We start from the raw sequence: 23837 nt of genomic DNA, 5'->3' as shown, positions 1-23837 counted from the left end.
ATAGTTACTGCTGAACTTGCAAAGATGCGTTCGTTTTCTTACCAACTGCGAACAAAACAAGAAAAATGATCCAAAATTTTGGTTGATATGAAGGAAGAGTCTTCAATACTATCCTCAAACGCCAATCTCTATGGCATTGATTTTAATTTTCTTCATGGCCTTGTTCTGCTACTAGCTAGAGTGGATCTCCCACATCCAATAATAGTGATGCCATCAAACAGGTTACAGAGTTAAACGTTGATTCATTCTCAGAAACAGCAAAATGCAGTGATTAATCTTCACATTTTAAACATTTATACATAGGAAGCACAGTTCAGATTGCAACCTTCATATGGGATTAAGGTAGAGATCAAAACATGTCAAAGAAACTTTAAAGAAGTACTTACTGCTCAAAAAATATAACAATCCTTACTGTCATAGAGATATTTGATGTACTGCAAATATAAAATTATTATTTTTTAGCCAGAAAGGGCAGGTGGTTTAGCAACAACAATGATTCAGTGGACCATTGAAAACCCAATGACACCTCACTCAAGAACATGCAATGTTTTAAATTTGCTTAATCAACCTGTAAAGGTGCACCTCCAGTGGAGGTGTGACTTGAATGCAGGTCTTCAAGTCCAGAAATAGGAGCACTACACTGTGCTGCAGAGCTCCTTAGGATTTATTAGCAGCAAGAATAACATACATTGGAAGTTCATACCAAATCAAGTGGTTCCCACCAAGGAGGACTTAACAGTGCACCCTGTGGAGGAATTGAGAATTACTAAGAGCAGCTACTAGATTTCCAGATTCAAATATGTATGTGTGAATGTTACTGTCAGTTTCAGGCAGAGTAATTGCAGAGAATTTTTTTTTTCCATTCATTCATGGGATGTGGGCATCGCTGGCTGGCCAGAATTTCTTGCCCATCCCAAGTTGCCCTTGGGAAGATGGTGGTGAGCTGCCTTCTTGATCTGCTGTAGTCCTCCTGCTATGGGTTGACTCACAATGATATTAGAGAGGAAATTCCAAGATTTTGACCTAGCAACAGTGAAGGAACAGCACTATATTCCCAAGTTAGGATGGTGAATGACTTAGAGGGGAACTTGGAGGTAGTGGTGTTCTCATATGTCCTTCTAGATGGAAGTGGTCGTGGGTTTGGAAGGTGTTGTCTAAGGATCTTTGGTGAATTTCTGCAGTGCATTTTGTAGATCGTACACACTACTGCTAAGGAGTGGTATAGTGGAGGGAGTGAATGCTTGTGGATGTGGTGCCAATCAAGTGGGATGCTTTGTCCTGAATGGTGTCAAACTTCTTGAGTGTTGTTGGGGTTGCACTCATCCAGGCAAGTGGGGAGTATTCCATCTCATTCCTGAGTAGTGCCTTGTAGATAGTGGACAGGCTTTGAGCAGTCAGGAGGTGAGTTTCTCACCACAGTATTCCCAGCTTCTGGCCTGCTCTTGTAGTCACTCTGTTAATCTGGTGAGTCCAGTTGGGTTTCCAGTCAATGGTAACCCCCAGGATGTTGATAGTGGGGGAATTCAGTGATGGTAACACCACTGAATGTCAAGGGACTGTGGTTAGATTCTCTTTGATTGGTGATGGTCATAGCCTAGTATTTGTCTGGCACGAATGTCACTTGTCACTTTTCAGCCCAAGACTGTGTATTATCCAAATCTTGTTGCATTCGAATACGGACGGCTTCACTATCTGAGGTGTCACAAATGGTGCTGAACATTATGCCAACATCCCCACTTCTGACCTTATGATGGAGGGAAGGTCAGTGATGAAGCAGCTGAAGGTGGTTGGGCCTAGCACAGCACCCTGAGAAACTCCTGCAGAAATGTCCTGGAGCTGAGATAACTGACCTCCCACTACCACGACTATCGCCTTATGTTTCAGGCATGACTCCAACCACCTTGATTTGCCTCCGATACCCATTGATTCCAGTTTTGCTAGGTCTCATTGATGCCACACTGGGTCGAATTCAGCCTTCACATCAAATACTGTCACTCTCACCTCACCTCCAGAACTCAGCTCTTTTGACCATGTTTGAACCAAGGCTGCAATAAGGTCAGCAGCTGAGTAGCCCTGGCAGAACCCAAACTGGGCATCACTAAGAAGGTTATGCTGGGCTGTTGGTGACACCTTCCATCACTGTACTGATGATCAAAGGGAGACTGATGGAGCAGGAATTCGCCAAGTCAGATTGTCCTGCTTTTTGTGTACAGGACAGACATGCTCACTATTCTGCTGCTTTGAAGACAATGGAATTCAAGACCTGACACAGTGTGGAGCTGAAGGAACACAGCAGGCCAGGGAGCATCGGAGGAGCAGGAAAGTTGATTTTTCATGTTGGAATGCTTCTTCAGAATGGGGGAAGAGAGCTCAGAAATTGAGAGAGGAGGGGTGCAGCTGGGTAAGGTAGGTGGGATGTTGATAGATGATAGTTGAGTGCAGTTAGGGAGAGGTGAGGATTGGTCAGTGAGGTGGGAGGGGTGGATATGAGGGAGACAAGATGGACAGGTTGTGTCAGGTCAAGGAGCCGGGGATGAGAGGGAGGGTTGGTCATGGGATGAGGCCAGGAGTGGTGAGATTTTGAAACTGGTAAAGTCCACATTGAGACCATTGGGTTGTAGGCTCCCAAGGTCGAATATGAGGTGCTGCTCCTCCAGTTTGTGGGTGGCGTCATTGTGATGCTGGAGGAGCCCAGGATGGACATGTCACCCAGGGAGCGGGAGGGGGATTGAAAATGGTTCACGACTGGATGGTGTTGTCATTTTTCATGAACTGAGTGCAGGTGTTCCACAAGTGGCCTCCGAGCCTCCACTTGGTCTCATTGATGTAGAGGAGGCCACATTGGAAACAGCGGATGCGGTATATCACAATAGCGGATGTGCAGGTGAACATCTGTTTAATATGGAAGGTTTTCTTGGGGCCTGGGATGGAGGTGAGGGGGGAGATGTAGGGGCAGGTGTAGCACTTCCTGAGGTTTCAGGGAAAAGTGCCAGGGTGGTGGGGCTAGTGGGGACTGTGAAGTGGACGAGGGAGTCGTGGAGAGAGCGGTCCCTATGGAAGGTAGATAGGGGTGGGGAAGAAAATATATCTTTGGTTGTGGGGTCGGATTGCGGGTGGTGGAAGTGGCGGAGAATGAAATGTTGGAGGCGGAGTTTATTGCGTGATATGTGATGACTAGGGGGATTCTGTCTTTACTCTTGTTTTTGCCGGGGGGAGGTGATGTGGGGCAGAGTTGTGGGAAACACAAGAGATATGTGTGAGGGCATTTTCAATCACTGGAGGGGTGAAGTTGCGATCCTCAAAATAGGAGGACATCTGGAATGTTCAGGAGTGGAGCGCCCCATCTTCGAAGCAGATGCAGCAGAGGCAGAGTAATTGGGAGTAGGGAATTGCATTCTTGCAGGAGGGTGGGTGAGTGGAGGTGTCGTCTAGGTAGTTGTACGAGTCGGTGGGCTTGAAATAGATGTCAGTTTCAAGGTGGTCACCAGAGAAGGAGACGGAGAGGTCCAGGAAGAGGAGGGAGGTATCAGAGATGGTCCAGATGAATTTGAGGTTGAGGTGGATGGTGTTAGTAAAGTTGACGAACTGTTCAAGCTCCTTGTGGGTACATGTGGCAGCGCCAAAACAGTCAACATAATGGAGGAAGAGGTGGGGGATAGTGTCAGTGTAACAGCAGAAAAGGAACTGTTCTACGTATCCTACACAGGGGCAGGCATAGCTTGGGCCCATATAGGTCTGTTTTCTGAGTTTGCTGTAATCAATTTTAATAGTTCCTTTCCTCTCCAGTGATATGGCTTTTGAGAGACAATCTTAATGCTATTAAATCATTGCTCTTTGATTTACCTCCTCTCTACTCACTTCAGTTTTAGTGATGCCCCTGTCCAGAAGCCTTAATCCTTTTTACTTTAAAGCAAGCCAGAGAAGTTCTCATAATGGTGAAAAACATTTTCCACCTAGTACAATGTAGTAATTATATAGTGAACTCATGTGTCCTTCAGATTTCTTCAAATATCAATTTAGAGAGATTTCAATATTGATGTCTAAGGAATAGGGGGATGCACTATTTTTGTCCATCTGATGAGCCCAGACTTCAATAAGAGAACATATAAATCACCTCTGATAGAAATACTTATTCCACTTCAAACCATACACCACCAGCTTCAGCCATCTTCTTGGTCAGATTGCTCCAAGTATCTAGTGCTCGTCATGAAATGTAATGATCTGTCTCTTCATATTACCCCTCCAAGAGTTTATGTAGTAATTTAATGTAAGTTCATCATGTCAACAAGGAATTTGTTGTTGTTCTGGAGTTCTAGATAAATAGTTTCTCATTGATCAACTGTTCAATACCACGACAAAATCTGGGATGGAATTTTCCATTGCTTTAAGGGCTTTAGGAAATGATAAGAAAGTTAGGAAAATTTGGCAAGACTGGAAAAAATTCAGATTCCTTTCATCACAAATGATACTCAAGTTTTGTCATAAGGTCTAAATGGCAGGAGTCATATTTCTGTGCTTCTCATTATTAGCCAATCTCACCTCATTCCTCTGCAGCTACACATTCTCACTCCATTCCCCAAAAATAACTAATCCCAACATGAAACATACACTGTGGAAGAAACTCTCTACTTACTGCTCCGAGCCTTCATCCAACTTCACTGTCACGGCTAGTTTCCTGCATCCTCCATAAACACAGACCTCTTCCATATCACAACAGAGCTGAGCCGGTTTGTTAAAGCTGCTACTTAAAGTAAAGTCAATGAGAAAATATTTTAATCCCATTAGGTTCCCATTATCAGTGTAAAGATTTAAGACTGGGCCCAGTATGTGGAAAGAATGTTCACTTTTTCCAGGCAAAACACACTGGGGCAGATGAAAAGCAATGAGTAATTCTTTTGACAGCTTTTTAAATGCTTTTTTGTTTATCTTGCACTGATCAGGACAATTTTGCAAGAATATCAATGTAAAAGGGAACAGCATTTTATCCTGTAAAAAAAGACCATGCTGATAGGTTAGAAAGTGGTCTCTGATTGGTAGAGGCATTGTCATGCAAAAAGCAATAGTCAATGACAATTAACTGCTAAAATTTGTTTACTTTTGAACTAGATAGGTTAACTCTGACTGGTGAAGGTTTTGCTCTGAGGAAAGAATCAGAGAATGGTTGCCACCTATTTTGGTGGAATAGGCAGAGAGTGCAGACAGAAACATGCACAAAAAGGGAACGTGTACGCATAACTGGGACCGGTAGGTCATGTCTATCAGCTCTGAGAATTTTCTGTACTTGTGTTTCACAAAATTCCTGACACCAGTGAAGAGTAGTTACTGAAACATCACTTGGCTTCTCTTGGCTGCAAAATGGGATGGAGTTCACATCATGCCTTAGTATATATAGATTTTCATTAAGGATGTTTTAAAACTGGGCACAAAAACCTATTAGAATGGCTACTGAAAATCCTTTGACCTCTGGCATTTGAGATACAGACAGCACCATGTCTCAAGCTAATTGAATATGAGCATTCACAGTTATCTGGGGATTTTACACATCTATTGTTTAACGAGGAGTGAAAATGAAAGGGTTCTAGAATGTCAAAACTAAATGCTTCTGTTTCACTCTGAATAAAAAATGCCATGAAATCTCAACTGGAATCTGTGGACAAATAGTCCCTCTCACTGTGACTTACTTTATTCTGTTTATTGTCTCAAACCCTAAAGGTATTAAACCACAATACAAGGTGCCAGAATCAATATGAACATCACCAATGACACACTTTTTTTCTGGAAAATGGCTTGTAACCTATAATATGTCACATGATGAGGAAGCCAGTTTGAATGTTTTTCACGGTGTTTGAAGGTGTTTGTAGCCAGTTCTATCAATACTATAAAACTAGCCACAAGCAATTCAATCATCCAACAGCAATGCCTCACAAGCAGGAGGTCCTAGCAGAGCCAAAAACTCCACCAGACTGTCCAAACTTCAAGTCCACCTGGGAACAAACCTAGAAATTTTATTATAGAAACTTCACAGTCTGCTGAAAATCTAACAGATTACAGGACCCCACTCCTTCAACCTCAAAGCACCAATTTCATTCAAGAAACTAGACATCATACGAGGCCAGAGATGGTAAGTCAATGGCTAAATATAACTATCAGTGATCCAATTGTGCTAATGTTATCTGTAACCTGTAAGCCAAAGCCTGCAAACTGTAACATGCTTTAACAAATGCATGAGATACCACATCTCTGTGAGAATAAGTCTGCGAGAATCGCTAACCTGGTGGGCGTTACAACTCACAAAACCTTGATGCTGTCATTATTTGATTGGAACATATTCCAAGGGTGTGAAAATATTCATTTCTTACATACAAAACACATTGATCATAGACAGCAAGTGAAAAAAATGCTGTCCATGATATTAGTCAAAGAAGTTACTTATACAGTTCTTCTGCTCCACATACTGTGCATCAAAAGTTTAGCTTCACCTTAAAAGTGGATGTCATAAATATCCAGAGTTAGCTAACATTTCAAGGTTGAACACAATTTTCACATTGATAAATGTCAACAAAAACCAGAAACTGGAAGCATATTAATAAGTAATCAGTCGTTTTAAATCGCTCACAGTCTGCAGGCATCAGCTCAGAAGACAATGAAACTTCATAACATTCTTGTCAATGTTGGTTCAGCTGCAGAATTCATAGGGAGCAGCTTATTGATCTGTTTATTTGTTCTAACCTAAGGGCTTAATGACAGAAAGTAAATAAAAAGATAAATTAAACAATCTTATAAATACAAATGAGAGGAAAAGAACGTATAATTGAATTATTTATATATTTCAATATGAAGCTGCTGAAAAATTAAAGCTGCACTGATTACTTCCACCACTGAAGGTTTTGCTCTGTTAATCTGGTTTTCCATGAAACAATAGATCTTGTAGATTAATAAATACACTTTAACCAAACCTACGGCAGAAGCAATAGCCTAAGAAAGTACTGTTTCACTTTTGTTGAAAGTGCAGATCCAGATATTGTACATTTTTAAAGGATCCATCTAGTAAGATTGGAAGATAGGGCATGTTATTTTTGCATGTTGCGGGTTGTTTGTTTGAAAATGGTATAAATTGTTTTAAAATGCTGTGGATTGTCTCAGCCGCTGCGATGCAATTTATCACAGGTGCCAAAATGTGAGCAGGGTATTCAAAGTAGGTTGTTGAATACAGATGGGACTGAAGCTGTCTCAGTGAAATGGGAGCTCTTAATTTCTTTTAGTTTTTAGTTGTAGAACATCAACCAAACTAGGAAAAACCTCAAAGAAGAGCAGTGTAATTGTAATAACGCTGCAATTAATACTGCATGGCAGAGGTATGTGTTCTTCGCTTGTTCCATTCATCACCTAATTACCGATCATAGGGCGGAAATAGCAAGTCGGACCAATGCAATTTGCTCCTTCAAACAGTGGGACGAGTCAAGCGAACCACATTTACCATGTTTGGCCTGTGTCTCGTAATTAATGAGCATGAGCGACCACATTTATTGAGAATCTAATATCACATTACTCCAGCTCTCGCTGGAGGGGAGTATAATGGTGTGTTCCTGATTTAAAGCGCCCGCAGTTCTTTCGGTTTGTATGGAGTGCAACAGAAAGCTGATGCTCAAGTTATGAAGGTTATCTGCATTAACAGCCGATTTAAATATTCCTCATCTCCTTAAAGCAGCTGGCAATTGTTTTGATTTTGCAACTCATCAAATCATCGTACAACATTAGACAGTTAGAAGAACCAAGACAGTGAAACTTCAATTATGCAGTTTCTGGATAAAAAGCTCTAATAAGTTTGAAGTGTAAGCAAGTGCATTCTACAGAGACTGAGTTTGTGCACAGCTAATGAATGTGCTAGCCAATGAATAAAATGTGCAATATCCAGTAATGAAGGTGCTGCCAAGCAGACTTTCTGACCAGGCTCAGGAACCTCATTTCCAAACCCATCAGGGCTGTCTGTTCAAGGATTGCTGGTGCCCCTATCTCTTCTAGGATGTTCAAGTCCCACCTGCTCAAAACATCTGTCATAATGTCTCTGAACAGGTTGCTGAGGAAAATATCTAGGCATTGGGTTCTACTGGGTCAAGTTAGGTTGGTGGGGAAGTGGGATGGGGGACCAAAGCCTAAGGGAATTGGCTGTGGTCTGAGTAGAAACAGTAAAGGGTGTTACGGATAGTGGTCCCTGTATCAGTGGGTCAATGGTAAATTGGGCTCAACTTAACAGTTAGCCAGGAGACACAGTAGGATTTAGTTGTCTAACCTTTGCTTGATTAGCTTAAATGAATCTGAACCCTCCAAAGCTTCTGGTGATAAGGAACTTTCTCAGAAGGTTCCGGAGGCAAAGGAATTGCTCATTGGACGTTTTTTCTTTGTCATGAATCCTGAATTGTCCCAAGGAGGAACTCTAGTCAGCATGGTCCAGCCAGGGAATGTTACAGCTGCCTTGTTTTGTTTAGGTTTTAAGAAGTTCAGAAGAAGTGTCATACCAGACTCGAAATATTAACATTGTTTTTCTCTCCACAGGTGCTGCTAGACCTGTCATGTTTCCCTGTGCTTGTTTCAGATTTCCAACATCTGCAGTATCTTGCTTTTATTGTGTTTATTTTTATCTGAGGTACTTTGTTTTGAAATCCCATTTACAATGGAAGGTGGTGACAATTCACAATATAAATTGTCCTAAATTTTCTTGCATCATGCAGTTTAACAGTTCATGCCGTTAAATTAGGGCTGTGTGATAGAACTCTATTACAACTTTTCTTTGCATTTATTAAAAAAAATGCAAGTCTTTTCCTCAAAAGTACAATCACACACTACTATTAAAATTGTTTTCCGTTACAATTTGGCCATCAAAACTATACGTACTTAAGTTTCCTTTTTTACATAAAACATACTTATTCCAAATTTTAAGAAATGATGTCCTGAACTTCTTTATCCTGAAAGCATATATCACTGGATTCACAGCTGAATTTACATGGGACAGAAATATTCCGACATAGAAGGCAGTTTTTGGAATACTGCACTGGGGGCAAAAATACCATACAGTGTTCATGGCGTGCAAGGGGATCCAGCAGGCAACAAACAGGAATAAAACTAAAGCAAGGGACTTGGCAAGTTTAAGCTCCTTCCCAAAATATTTCCTTGAGTCCATAGGATTTGTCACCTTGTTTAGTTGCTTCCTAATTATACAAAATACTTCAGCATACAGGCAAAACATGATGACTAGTGGCAAGAGTACCCATCCAAAGAAATTAAAATACACCATGTAGTCCATTCTGATCACCTTTGTAAATTTGCATATGATGTATTTGTAGCTGGAATTCATTTCTTCCTTTTGCACCTCTCCATAGCTTCTGTTGTGCCAGCCAAACATTGGAGTTAGTCCAATCAGAATAGATCCAAGCCAGCAGATTCCAACAGCAATCCATGCTCTCTTTTGTGTAACAATAATCTTATATCTGTTGAACAACATGAACATTGTTTTGTTTTCTTCAATACAGGAACACGACTGAGACTTTGATTAATATAACATGTCAAGGTATTATAAACAATTGTTATTGGGATTAATTCATACATTTAGTGGAAAATATCCCAAAATGCTATCTCTTAAAATATCCATTGAGCTAACGAGGACATATTAAATGGATGACCAAGTACTTTCATAAAGGATAGTTTTTAAAGAAGGTCTTTAAAGAGTAGAAAGTACTAGGTAGATGAGAAAAACAAAATAAGCAGAGACCAATGTTGAAGGAGGGAGGGAATTACAAGAATTCAAAGAGAAATGGACAATCAGTGGGGTGGGGAAGGAGCTGGATGTAAGAACGGTAATGAGTACAATCATAGGGAGAGGTACGACAATACAATGGCCCTTTTGTCTTACATTGCAATCTAAATAGATTACTGGTCCACTCAAATAGCCTTTACAACAAACCAACAAGCAGTTTGTTGATTATTCTGTAGCCATTCTCCAAAATGGAGTTGAGTGAATTTGACATAACTTCTTAAAGTTCTGTCGTATAGTTCTCTTTATTACTTCTGTTTGTCAGTCCTGTCCCACATGTGAGAAAATAATTGGTGGGGCATTATTGCCTCTCAAACTTGATGGGCAAAACAGTTTCTTGGTTTCCCAATTTTTTTTTTCTATGACTGTGCTTAGATGATTCTGTGTTTTTGTGATTCCATGTTGAGAAGAGTATTTCCTTGGCTGCAAAAAGGAAATTAAATTGGCTCATTTATCAGATGATAAGGAGATAACTTTATCCTGAATTAATCTTGTTTAAAGAGGTTGTCCTATGTTGTTTATATTTTCAAAGCCATGCTGCATACTATGAAAATTGATGGCCCTACTTATCTGTGGCCATTTTTATTTCTACACACAAATAAGAATTATTCCATATTTTTTCATCTTTATGAGCTAGCTCTGTTATGAAGAACTGAAGTGTGATTGGGAAGTTTTCTATAATGATCAGTTCTTTCATTAGGCTGCTAAAACACAGTGGCTGAATGATCACTTCATGTTTCTTTACATAAGAAGTATACCCAGGTTATTTGTAACATCAACATAAAAATTTACGGCTTTTTAAAAATTATTTTGTTTTTCTATTCTAATTGCCCATTCTCACACTTGTATTACATTTCATCTGCCATATCATTGCCCAATCACTGAACATGCACATAAAGGATGTTTCAGCCTTAATCACACAAGTGAATTTCCACTCAATTCCCAAAGCAAAGTTTTTATTTGTTTTAACATTCTCAAGGGATGTGGCCAGGGTAACATTTATTGCTAATCCTTAATTACCAAGAGTGCATTTAAAAGTGAACCACATTGCCACAGGTCTGGGGTCACATGCAGGCCTGACTGGGTAAGGATGGCAATTTTCCTTCCCTAAAGTTGAGTGAACCAGATGGATTTCTATGACAAACATGATAACATGGTCACCACTAGGTTGGCTTGATAATAAAGCTTTAAGATGAATGCCAACTTCACCATCTGCCATTGTTAGAATTTGAACCCATGCCCCAGATCATTAGTCCAGTGAAGTAACTGCACAGGGGAAAGTATTCCATCACCATGTCACCTTTTATTTACATGTGCACAATACACCAGTTGGAGTCAGCCAGTTTGGAGTCAGTCCCTGAACTGAACTAATCTCCTATTTATATTGGTCAGCCAAGACCTTCTGATTGGCCCAGGTTAATAACCCATTTGAGGATCTCATAGTCAACAAGATCCACCTGGTTCCGATTACTACATCCAGTATCTTGGACTTCTTGCTAATGACATTACACTGTGGTACTGTCTCTCTTCAATACTACGTCTCCTTCAATGTCCCCAAGTGGATAAAAGCATTTCACAGTCCTGAGCAGTATGACAAGGAAATAGTGTAATTCTAACTTTTTCAGAATTATCTGATCTCTGTCAAGGAGATGTACAATTGCCCTCAGTGTCCCCAGGCTTGGTGGGACTCGGTGAAATTTTATTAGAGCTTCCATCTTATTCCCCGTGCAATGACTACAAATTTGAACAGCATTTGTGCAGGGTTTGGGTGAAGAGAACCCTGAGTTGGATTGTGTATCTAATAATCTGCCAATACTCCTTAGGCTCCCATCTCCCAGAGGAGAGCTGTTGGTGGCAATGTAAAATGTTCCAGCTTGTGTCTTTAACAGAGCAATGGCCGGTTATTGGATTCAACTGCTACAAACTTACTCATGGCTGAATGTATTCAAACAGCCTTGTAATACTTTCTGAATTATCCACTAAATCACTGTCAGTTTAATATTGTTACATTATTTTATTCAAAGCAGATTCTATACCAAATTGAGTCTGACCAAATAAAAGTAATGCACTTTTGATAAACATATAAAAATATCGTTTGCTGTGCATGACATCAAACTTCCCCATATTTTGAAATCTTTCTCCATCTATTTCCTTTCTCTGATTTTTAGCCATTCATCGTCATCATAAAATCCAGCAAGGACAAACCAACATTTCATCGACATTGTGAAAATGAGAGGTACAGGCAGACAATGCTCGGGTGTCACCTTTTTATTTATGTAAGTATATTGGTCCATATTTGGTGGTAGAGGTAAAGTTTAAGTCATGCACATGTATTCTTAGAGGCCTGGTTTTCAACCCGTAATGCAATTAACAAACATGTGGAATTAGACCCCACATACAAATCCATTAGAACAGAACTGGAAATGACACAACTCAACTTAACAGACCGGATCATACAAATTCCAAGCAGAGTAGAACAACATCGTTTCATCAGAGGCCACACTGATGATGATGCCTAGCATGGTGATTAAACGTCTATATGCTAACCAACCAGCTTGGCAAGCAAGCCAACAACCTCATCCACAACCTGAGCTACAAATCTTTGTGGGAGAGATAGAAGATTTGCAAAGTGCTTTCGAAAGAACTGCAATTAATTGCCCTAATACAACTCATAGATAATTCAGGCTAATATCAGTGATAGAGGGAGAAAATGTTGAAGAGGATGGACGGAGTGCCAGTCAAGTGGGTTGATTTGTCTTGGAAGGTGTGGAGCTTGTTGAGACTTGTAGGAGCTGCACTTACCCAGTAACATGGAGAGTATTCCATCAGAATCCTGAATTTTGCCTTCTCAAAGGTGAACAGGATTTCGAGAGTGTGGAAGTAAGCTGCTCAACCTTACATTTCTAGTCTCCATCCTGCCCTTGCAGCCATAATTATTTATACTGTTGGTCCCATTCAATTATTGATCAACAGTAAACCCCAGGAGATTTGGCTGTGAGAAATTCAGTGATAATAATGTTACTGAATGTCAAAGGAAGGCGGTTAGTTTTTCTCTTTTTGGAGATGGGGATTCATGTAGCAGTCATGTGGCATTCATGTGATACAGTGTCTTATAATGTCTCTCTTGATCATGTTTTCCTTTCCCTTGTTTCATTTCATTTTCTGTACATGATTTGTCATCAAATTAATTATTTCAACTCATACTTCCTGTTTAAAGCTCTTTGTGTCCAGTTAAGGAGATGCACAGTAGCTTACACTGTTCACACCAGGTGCCAGACCTTCTATGGAATTTGTTCGTCAAAGTGGCTTTCTCTGCATCCCAAATAGCAGCACAAAGGTCCATAGAAAGCCAATAAGTGAGTGTAACTGTAAGGAATGGCTGGATCCATCCACTCATCACTGACCTTGAACTTCAGACTGTACACCTTGCGTTAATGCTAATCCATCAAATTTTATAGAATAATGCTTTTACAAAGACACAAACTCATCTGGCAGAAAAACGTAAGCCACTAGTGTGAGTCTGAAAGATAGAAGAGTTGGCTAGTTTGCAAACTTTCTCACCAAATAAGTAATTCACTGTGCCATGAAACTATTATACAGTGTGTTGTGAGGCTGACAAAATTACTACAGCTCAGGAAACAGAGTTGATTTACACATCATCCTTGACCTAATTAAATTTTGTTACACCCTAAGGAGCTGAGAGATGATTTTAAAAATCTTTCTATGTCCCAAAAAGTTTGTGAAATACTCCAGATCTGAACCTGATGTTAGTGGTGGTAATTTGTTAAAGGGATTCTAAGGGACAGGATTTATATGCAATGGAAAGGTAAGGACTGATTAGAGATAGTCAATATGGTTTTGTACATGGAAAATCATGTCTGACTAAGTTGATTGAGTTTTCTGAAGAGGTGACAAAGAAGTTTGATGAAGGCAACAGCAGTAGATGATGTCCATGTGGACATCAGCATGGCATTTGACAGGGTTCCACATAGTAGACTGGTCAGCAAGGTTGATCAGATGGAATCCAGCAGGAACTAACTAAGTGGATACAAAATTGGCTTGCAAGTAAGAGACAAAGGGTGGTGGTAGAGGATTGTTTTTTGGACAATTGTGATCAACAGTGTGCCACAAGGATCAGTGTTGGATCCACTACTTTTTTCATTTATATAAATGATTTTGATTTGAGTATGGTTAGTCAGTTTGCAGATGACATCAAAATGGGTGGGGTCGTGGACAGTGAAGAAGGTTATCTCAGGGTAGAATGGGACTTTGATAAAATAGGCCAATGGGCTGAAGAGTGGCAGATAGAGTTTATTTTAGATAAATGTATGGTGTTGCATCTTGGTAATTCAAACCAGGGTAGGACTTATACAGTTAATAGTAGGCCCTGGGGAGTGGAACCGAACAAAAAGATCTAGGGCAGCAGGTGTGTAGTTTCTTGAAAGTGGAATCACAGGCAGAAAAAGTGGTGAAGAAGGTGTTTAGTATGTTTGACTTTATTGGTCAGTGCACTGAGTGTAGGAGTTAGGACAACATCTTGTGGCTGTACAGGACATTGGTGAGGCTACTTTTAGAATACTGCATTCAATGGGGAAGCGATGGGGAGGCATTGGCCTCTTGGTAGTATCGCTGGACTGTTAATCCAGAGAACCAGATAACTTGGACCCAAGTGCAAATCCTGCCATGGCAGATGGTGGAATTTGAACTCAATAAATATCTGGAACTAAGGGTTTAATGATGACCGTTGTCGATTGTTGGAACAAAACATTTGGTTCACTAATGTCCTTTAGGGAAGGAAACTGCCAACCTTACCAGGTCTGGCCTACATGTGACTCTGGTCCCATAGCAATGTGGTTAACTCTTAACTGCCCTCTGGGCAATAAATGCTGCCTCATCCCGTGAATGAATAAAAAAACATTCTGGTCTCCCTGCTTTAGGAAAGGTGTTGTTAAACTTGAAAAGGTTCATAAAAGATTGACAAGGATGTTGCCAGGATTGGAGGGATTGAGGTACAGGGAGAGGTTGAATAGGCTGGGGCTTCGGAGGCTGAGGCATGATCTTTTACAGGTTTATAAAATTGTGCGCGGCATGGATAGGGTGAATAGCTACTTTTTTTTCCAGGGTAGGGGGGTGTCCAAAACGAGATGCCAAAGGTTTACCGTAAAAGAGGAAAGATTTAAAAGGGAGCTGAGGGACAACTTTTTCACACAGAGGGTGGGGCTTGTATGGAATGAGCTGCCAGAAGACATGGTGGAGGCAGTTGTAATTACAACATTTAAAAGGCATGAATAGGAAGGGTTCAGTGGGATATAGGCCAAATGCTAGCAAATGGAACTAAATTAATTTAGGCTATCTGGTCAGTACAGATGAGTTGGACCAAAGGGTTTATTTCCATGCTGTCTAGCTCTACGACTCTTATTATTTTTGTATATTCTTTGAAAACAAGCCACCATTGTTTGTAACAATTTTACAACTTATTGCTGTGCTGTAGTGACTCGGGTTTGGATAGTGAAGATATAGTTCCAATATGGGATCATTTTCGTACCTTATATGGATACAGTCATCATAACCTACCCAAAGATACCCTTCTATTCAACAAATAGAGCTTGTATTTTTTGTGTTTGAACAATATTTAAGTATTATTCTGTGGTTGAATAAACCACAAGGATACAGGATGAGTTGTAAGTTAGGGCTTCAAGCCTAAGATTAATACTTTCCAGATTTGCTCAATTATTTCCAGCAGTTTCAACAATATATTTTCTCAGAGGTTTGACATAGTTGATTACCTCTTCAGTAAATTAAGTACGTTGAGCAGCATCTGTTTTTAAAAAAAAAACAATTTATATGTATATCATGGGCAACAAAATGAAAGTGGACCAAATGCTCTTAGTCGCTGTGATTTTCAGGCTTACTGGTCCTTATTAGAACAGGATGCATTGGTCAGGTAACTAAGGGAAACACCTTAACCTGATTGATTCAGTTATAAAGAAGGGCAAAACAAGCATATGTAGATTTTCTCAACTCTAAAGATAGGTTATTTTACTTCCTGTCAAAGCATTGAGCGTTTGATTTGTTTGTGTATCGAGGGGTACACTGAAAATGCCACACGATATGAAACAGCAAGCACATGTAGAGCTACAAAGTTACAAAGAGTTGTGGTACATGGACCACAAAAGTCGACAAGTAAGCATGTTATTAAAAGGCAAATGGAAAACTGGCATTTAATACAATGGAAATGGAATATAAAAATAGGGATATTTTACAGCAGCTGCACAACCATATCTGGAATGTTGCGTACATTTGATTCCCTTGTCTGAAAAGGAATAAAACAGGGCTTGAAACAGGTCAGAGAAGGTTCACTCATTTCATTCCTAATTGCAGAGTTTGGGCCTGTAGAGTTTGAATTTAGTAAAATGAAAAGTGATCCTATTGAAATCTTATTATAAATTGGTGAGAGGCCTTGACAGGGTGGGCACTGGGGAAGATGTTTCATTTTATGGGGTCAATAAGAACTAGAGGACACTGTTTAAAAATAAGACATCTTTCATTTAATACAGAAATGAGGAGATTTATTTTCCCTCAGAGAGTCAATATGGATTCTGTTCCCCAGAAAGTAGTGGAGGCTGGATCATTGAATTTTTTTAAGGCAGAGTTGGGTAGATTTTTGATTCACAAGACTGAAGGGCTATGGGTTGAAACTGTAAGACCATAAAACAGGAAAGTGGAGATGAGACCACAATCAGATCAGCCTTGAATCTACTGAACGACAAAAGCGGATAGAAGGTAGACTGGCTTAGTGCTGCTCCTACTTTCCACAAATTTACTATCACTGTTTCAATCTTAATTAGATTTAACATTAAGCTCTTATTCATAAAGGTCCTCCTCACATTGTTTTAAAACAATATTTTTATAACAGGATGAAAACTTTGAAATAAAGAAGCATTGTTACACATCATATTGTTAGGATTAGGTTAATTTATCTTTGAATTAATGCTAAAGCAGAAGTTTTGTGAAAATCCATAAGGATTGATGTTTTAAAACAATCTCCCATTGCCCCAGCAAAGATTAAGTGTCATTGTGCTTCTTCCGTGTTAGATTTATGTTCACTAGAATTAGTCATCACTATCATTACCCAATTAGATGTACAATTAAACACAGCTAATGTCATGCTTAAAAAAACACATTCCCTCCAGCGCATCCTCAATTATCAAAAAAATGCTAGGTCAAAAAACAAATAGAAATGTCTCCAATCTTTTTAACAGAAAGGATATTTTTATGCCAAAATGACAAGAGGGCGCAGTGAGATGTTGGAACTTGTTGAGTAATCCATGGGACAGGTTAATGCTGTGGAGACACAGGTTTAAATTTGACTACAGCAGCTGGTGGAAAGCAAATCCAAAGAATTAATCTGGAATTAAAAGTTAGTAATGGGGTGGCCATAAAATGATTGTCATAAAAATTGTTGTCATTCTCTAATGCCATTCCTGGAAGGAACTCTGACATCCTTGTGACAGGGTTAGGGTTGGCCTGCGGGCCTTTTTGTGATGCATACCTGCAGCAATGTAAATGACATTTAAATATCCTCTGAAATGGCCTAGCAACCTGCTCAGTTACACCAAATGCATCAAAATCAGGACAACATTTGGGTTCAGATTGATAAGTGGCAACTGACATTCAGGTTACACAAGTGCCAGGCAATGACCATCTCTAACAAGGGAGAGTCTAACCATTTCCACTTGGCAGTCAGTGGTTTCTTCCATCACTGAATTCCCCTACAGTCAACATCCTGAAAGTCAGTATTGACCAGGAACTGAACTTGTTCAGCCATTTAAATAGTTTGACTACAAGCGATCGGAAGCTAGAAACCCTGCAGCAAATAACTCATTGTATGACTCCCCAAGGCCTGTCCATCAACTGCAAGGCCAAAGACAGACATGTGATGGAGTACTCAGCATGGGTGACACAGTGACTCAGTGGTGCCTCATAGCACTAGGCCTAGGTTCAATTCCAGCCTTGGGGAACTGTCTGTGTGGAGTTTGCACATTGTCCCTGTACCTGTGCAACTTTCCTCTCAGTGCTGTTTTGCTCCCAATGTCCAAGTGGGAGCAAAACAGATGTGCAGGTGAGGTAGATTGGCCATGCTGAGTTGCACCATAGCATCCAGGGATGTGCAAGCTAAGTGCATTAGCCGTGGGAAATGCAGGGATATTAAGGTCAGTGTGGAGTCAATGGGTTGAGGGCCTGCTCCCACTATGGAGGGATTCTATTCTACTCCCCATTAGCCTGGATGGGTGCGACTCCAACAACACTTAAGAAGCTTGACACCATCCAGGTCAAAGCAGCCCACTTGATTGGTACTACACCTGCTGCCTTACAGAATTACTTTGAATACCACCAGTGATCGTGACAGCAGTGTGTTACTATCTACACAATGCCCTGCAGCATCCACCCTCCCCCCTCCCACAGCCAAGTTCCTTCATTAGCACCTTCGAAATTGCGACTCCTACCATCCAGAAGGACAAGGGCAGCAGATATATGGGGGTCACCGTAATTGGCAAGACTCCCTGAAACCTCCACGCTGCCCCAGTTTAGATTTGTAATATCATTCCTGGATCAGAAGCCCGGAACTCCCTCCATAACTGCACTACGGGTGTCTCTACACCTCCAAGAGAATTCAAGAAGATGGTACCTTCTCTCAGGGTGGGTAAGAAATGCTGACCTAGCAAAATCCCATTACATTTTAAAAAGTAGCAATTTTGGAGATGGTTGGATTTGCACGAGCAACACGTTTTATTTTCAATACCGTGCTCTCGATGTGGAGAGCATCAAAATGATTGACAGGGCAGTAGAGGATGGGGAGGGCGTCCTTACCTGGTGGGGATCCTAGCTCGAAGATAGCGATCCACAGCAATAGCCAGAAGGGATAGTATCGAGCTCTGAGTCAACGTGATCAGAATGCAGGTGATAAAGAGACAGCTGTAGAATTGTGTCTTCAAGCCCAGGCTGATAGTGATGGCTACGGGGATTGCCAAAGCCCCCACGGCGATATCAGCCAGAGCCAGCGAGACGACGAAGCTGAAGGTGGTGTCTCGAAGGGCACGGTTGATCCTGACCGCCCAGCAGACCAGCACATTGCCCAGCACCGAGGCTACAGCGATCAGCACCTCGATAACAATGTAAGCCAGATCCAAGTGATCCCTGGAGTTCTCCATGCTGCAGCCTGGCTGGATTCCCGCTCCCTCCCCACTACCCCTGTCACCTCAGGACGCTTGGGTCCTCTCGGAAGGAGCTTGGTTGGGATTCAGAAACTTCCGGACACTTCAGTATCTCATTTTCCGTTTGAGCAGAGCACACTTGCGATCGTCTGTTTTGTTCCTGGGCGATGAATCCCTGCTGACTTTCCAGTCTCAATGTTTTGCAGTACATCCAGGACAAGTTGTAGGTTCAGGTACGGTGCCCAACGGGCGGCTGTGCTAGTTGGAGATTTGATTGTGTGACTGTCCAAGCGATCCGTGACGGTGTGGGGTCACAACCGCGCCCTCAAACTGCAGCGGCTTCCTGAAAGGTTTCTGTCAAGCTGCACCTCAGTGAAGCCATTCCCTAATATCAGGTGGGAAAGCCTCTCGATCCAGCTCAGTCTTTTCTGGCGTTTCTCTCCTGGTGCCGCTGCTGCGCGATCTCATCTTGTTCTCACTTTCTCTGTACATGTTGTGTAACTATTTAGCTGTCAGCTCAATGGGAGGGACTTGGGGTCTGTGTGTGTGTGTGTGTGTGTGTGTGTGTTTGAAAGTGTACCCTCCTTGAGATTTCATTTCTCGGACGACCAGAAACAAGCATTTGGGGATTTTTTTGGTGAAATTTAAAGCAGCCCTTTATCCCCTCCTGCTTTGTAACGCCGCGTTGTAAGGTTGTAGGCGGCTTTTAAAAGCGGCTTTTCTCAGGTAGCTCCAAATATTGGAGCCAGCTACTTTTTAAAAGAGTTTTTATTAATCTGTTATTAATTTGGATCTGCTATCTCAACGCAGCTCTTTGGATTATATTTCGCCGTTTTTTTAAAATATAGGACTATGCATCATTATGGCCTCAATTCAAATAAAAAGTGGCTTTTTAACCAGCAATAGCATTACAGCACTGTGTTAAAATGACAGAGTTCTGAAAACTTCTCTCAGCAAAGTGCTTATTCGTTTTCTATTTTGAGTGTGAGAGGTCGGGGAATGAACACGTCGTGTTTGTTGTTTGGGATCTTTCAGTGTTGGACTAACTTCAGCATAGTTTTACACTATCCTGTTGGAGCCATCACTAAGTGCCCCCAGTCTATCCGCGTTTATCCATCTTCTAAACCTTGCCAAAAAAGTTGATAACATAAATCCTTTCTTAATGGGATTTATCCTGAAAAAAGAAGGGGGACTGTTTGTGACCGGATCCCACACGTTAACTCTGATTTCTCTTCACAGATGCTGCCAGATCTGCTTTTCCAGCAACTTCTGTTTTTTGTTCCTGAATTACAGCATCCGCGGTTCTTTCGGTTTTTATTAAGGGGGCCAATTAGGTTGTTCTTCTAATGAGTCTGAGCACGCGCACTTGGCCGAATAGCCTCATATTCGGTGATTCTATGAAAATCAATGATTGAGAGAAATTGTTGAATCCTACAGTTTAAGTTCGCAAGTGTGAAATTATGGGGAGATTATATACACAAGGGTTGTACTCCCTAGAGGTTCGAAGGGCTTGTATAAATATTTTCAATAAATATGCATTGTGCTGGGAGGCTGAACTAAAAGTAATCTCTGAAAAGATAAACTGAAGCAGGAAATTGCAGGTTTGAAATGAGGAAGTTGGGATGGGGGATTTCAAAATTAGGGGGCACTTTTTAAATGAGAAGAGAGAGATTTTAAAAAAAGACATAGGGAGCTTTTTTTTAACACAGAGGGTAGTTCATGTGTGGAATGAACTTCCTGACGAAGTGGCGAATGTGGATACAGTTACAACATTTAAAAGACATTTGGATGAGTACATGAGTAGGAAAGGTTTGGAAGGACATGGGCCAGGAGCAGTTAAGTTTAGGGTTATGTTTGGTTGGACCAAAGGGTCTTTGTGAGGGGTAGGTCATGCCTTACAAACCTTATCGAGTTTTTTGAGGATGTGACTAGTAAGGTTGATGAGGGTCGAGCTGTGGATGTGGTGTATATGGACTTCAGTAAGGCATTTGATAAGGTTCCCCATGGAAGGCTCATTCAGAAGGTCAGGAGGAATGGGATACAGGGGAACTTAGCTGCTTGGATACAGAATTGGCTGGCCAACAGAAGACAGCGTGTGGTAGTAGAAGGAAAATATTCTGCCTGGAAGTCAGTGGTGAGTGGGGTTCCACAGGGCTCTGTCCTTGGGCCTCTACTGTTTGTAATTTTTATTAATGACTTGGACGAGGGAATTGAAGGATGGGTCAGCAAGTTTGCAGACGACACAAAGGTCGGAGGTGTCGTTGACAGTGTAGAGGGCTGTTGTAGGCTGCAGCGGGACATTGACAGGATGCAGAGATGGGCTGAGAGGTGGCAGATGGAGTTCAACCTGGATAAATGCGAGGTGATGCATTTTGGAAGGTCGAATTTGAAAGCTGAGTACAGGATTAAGGATAGGATTCTTGGCAGCGTGGAGGAACAGAGGGATCTTGGTGTGCAGATACATAGATCCCTTAAAATGGCCACCCAAGTGGACAGGGTTGTTAAGAAAGCATATGGTGTTTTGGCTTTCATTAACAGGGGGATTGAGTTTAAGAGTCGTGAGATCTTGTTGCAGCTCTATAAAACTTTGGTTAGACCGCACTTGGAATACTGCGTCCAGTTCTGGGCGCCCTATTATAGGAAAGATGTGGATGCTTTGGAGAGGGTTCAGAGGAGGTTTACCAGGATGCTGCCTGGACTGGAGGGCTTATCTTATGAAGAGAGGTTGACTGAGCTCGGTCTCTTTTCATTGGAGAAAAGGAGGAGGAGAGGGGACCTAATTGAGGTATACAAGATAATGAGAGGCATAGATAGAGTCGATAGCCAGAGACTATTTCCCAGGGCAGAAATGGCTAGCACGAGGGGTCATAGTTTTAAGCTGGTTGGTGGAAAGTATAGAGGGGATGTCAGAGGCAGGTTCTTTACGCAGAGAGTTGTGAGAGCATGGAATGCGTTGCCAGCAGCAGTTGTGGAAGCAAGGTCATTGGGGTCATTTAAGAGACTGCTGGACATGCATATGGTCACAGAAATTTGAGGGTGCATCCATGAGGATCAATGGTCGGCACAACATTGTGGGCTGAAGGGCCTGTTCTGTGCTGTACTGTTCTATGTTCTATGTTCTATTTTCCTGCTGCCTCTATAGTGGCACAGTGGCAAGATCACTGATCTAGTAAATCAGAGGTTCAGGCTAATGGTCTGAGTACATGGGTTCAGATTTCATTACAGCAACCAGTAAGGTGCAACTAATGTAATATGGAGAATAAAGCTTATCTCAGTGATGGGTACCATTACAGCTACCATTGACTATTGTAAAGACACCTCTGATTCAATGATGTTCTTTAGGAAAGTAAATCTACTATCCTCACCCGATCTGATCTGCAAGTGACTCCTGACAGATAGCAATTTGGCTGACACTTAACTTCCTTCTCTGGCTGCTCAATCCAAGAACAATTCAGAAAGAGCAACAAATGTCGACCTCACCAGTGATGTCCACATCTCATCAAAAACCCACGAAATAAAAAGACTTTTTGGCTGCTCTCCATATCTGACTTAACACTGCAAGAAGGAAATTCTGAACATCTCTTTCATCAAGTAAGATACTAGTGAGTGGGGATTAAAGACAGTTCTTTTAGGGGTTTCAGGAGAGGAGACCATGAAGCCACAGGAATATAAATGTGATGCATATGCAGATGAAGGAACACCCACATTTATTATTATTTAGTCAGATAGTTATGTGACTGCACCAAAACAATTCAACAGAGAACTGAGAATCTGTTCCTGTTGCTGAGATAAAAAAAGTTTTATATATTAGTGTATTGTCAAATGGTAGCTCAAGAAAGTAAATTAAAATGAGCATAATCTGATGTATGAGTCAATATATAATAATGGTGTTAGGTAAACCTTTGGCATAGCAATTTGAATGAATTCATAAAAACAGCCAACAAATAAATAAACCATGTACTGTCGAAAATGTCATGCTGTTTCATTAAAAAAACAAATTAATGAATAGATTGATGGAACACTTTCAGGACATGATATGTTTGATGACTGAAGATTCAGTGATTGAAGAATTCATGCAGTAAAGTCCTTGAACAGCACGGTTGGTAAGTGATTGCAATGGCTGAATATATGGAGATTAATAACTATAGCAGAATGTGTGCATTTTACTTATCAATGCTAAAAATTCTTCACTGGCCAAGGATGTTAGTGCTATGAATCAGCAACCAATCTGATCCTCTGGCTTTCTGCTCTGGTTAACAATTCAGGACACCTAAAAGTGTGTTTTGCACTGATTGAAGTCCATTACTACCAAAGCAGGCCACATGGCAATGACAATAAGCCAGAGGATAAAAGCTGGTAGTGTATTAGGGTGAGTTTGTGCTGATCAAAGGTCAGCGATAATTTTCTGTGTACTAGTAACTTGCAAGCAGTATTAGACATTCTTCTAGAGCCATCCAATTTGTAATTAAACTGTAAACCATCTTAAAATCTTGTAAATATCTTCACACTATCACTGAGAGGCTGAAATGGAAAGTCAAGTTTTGCAAATTTTGCATGGACCTACAGGGTTTGGATTTATTGAATGTTGCTATTCTAAATTAATTCTGCTGTTAATTAATTCTTTTAGTTGAGGGAAATTGTGCCTATTATTTGAAAGTAATCACACTGGCTAAAGGAATTATTTCTATATTCACAGGAAGTCAGCATCTCTAGCTCAACTAGTATTTATTGCCCACCCTGAATTGCCCAGAGAGCAGTTAAGAGTCTTTTGTCTGTGCCTATTAGGCGTTCCCATGTCCCCAACTCTCCTTCCC

The 23837-nt window shown here is 41.0% G+C and overlaps 1 protein-coding gene across 2 annotated transcripts; it reads right to left on the bottom strand.

The window, feature by feature from the left end:
- Positions 1 to 6601: 6601 nt before the first annotated feature.
- Positions 6602 to 19492, bottom strand: LOC125462891 (adenosine receptor A1-like). 2 transcript variants are annotated; one of them, XM_048553370.2, is made up of 3 exons: positions 18680 to 19492; positions 9311 to 9485; positions 6602 to 6736 (listed from the first exon to the last, which is right to left on the bottom strand). In XM_048553370.2, the coding sequence occupies exons 1-3, from the start codon at positions 19018 to 19020 to the stop codon at positions 6725 to 6727; spliced, it is 528 nt and encodes a 175-aa protein (XP_048409327.1). In that variant the 5' UTR covers positions 19021 to 19492; the 3' UTR covers positions 6602 to 6724. The 2 variants fall into 2 exon arrangements, with proteins under 2 accessions (XP_048409327.1, XP_048409326.1); XM_048553369.2 differs by lacking the exon at positions 6602 to 6736 and having other exon boundaries at positions 8584 to 9485.
- Positions 19493 to 23837: the final 4345 nt, after the last annotated feature.

This window comes from Stegostoma tigrinum, chromosome 21, assembly GCF_030684315.1.
Source record: "Stegostoma tigrinum isolate sSteTig4 chromosome 21, sSteTig4.hap1, whole genome shotgun sequence".
Taxonomy (NCBI): domain Eukaryota; kingdom Metazoa; phylum Chordata; class Chondrichthyes; order Orectolobiformes; family Stegostomatidae; genus Stegostoma; species Stegostoma tigrinum.
Note: the sequence above shows the minus strand (reverse complement) of the source record. Positions and strands in the feature narration are given on the sequence as shown.

Bases quoted from the DNA above. Each gene is read 5' to 3' on its own strand.
- LOC125462891 (XM_048553369.2), bottom strand. From the start codon at position 19,020: ATGGAGAACTCCAGGGATCACTTGGATCTGGCTTACATTGTTATCGAG. The intron at 9,486-18,679 runs GTAAGGACGCCC...GTTGTTCAACAG, and splicing joins CGAGCTAGGATCCCCACCAG to ATATAAGATTATTGTTACAC.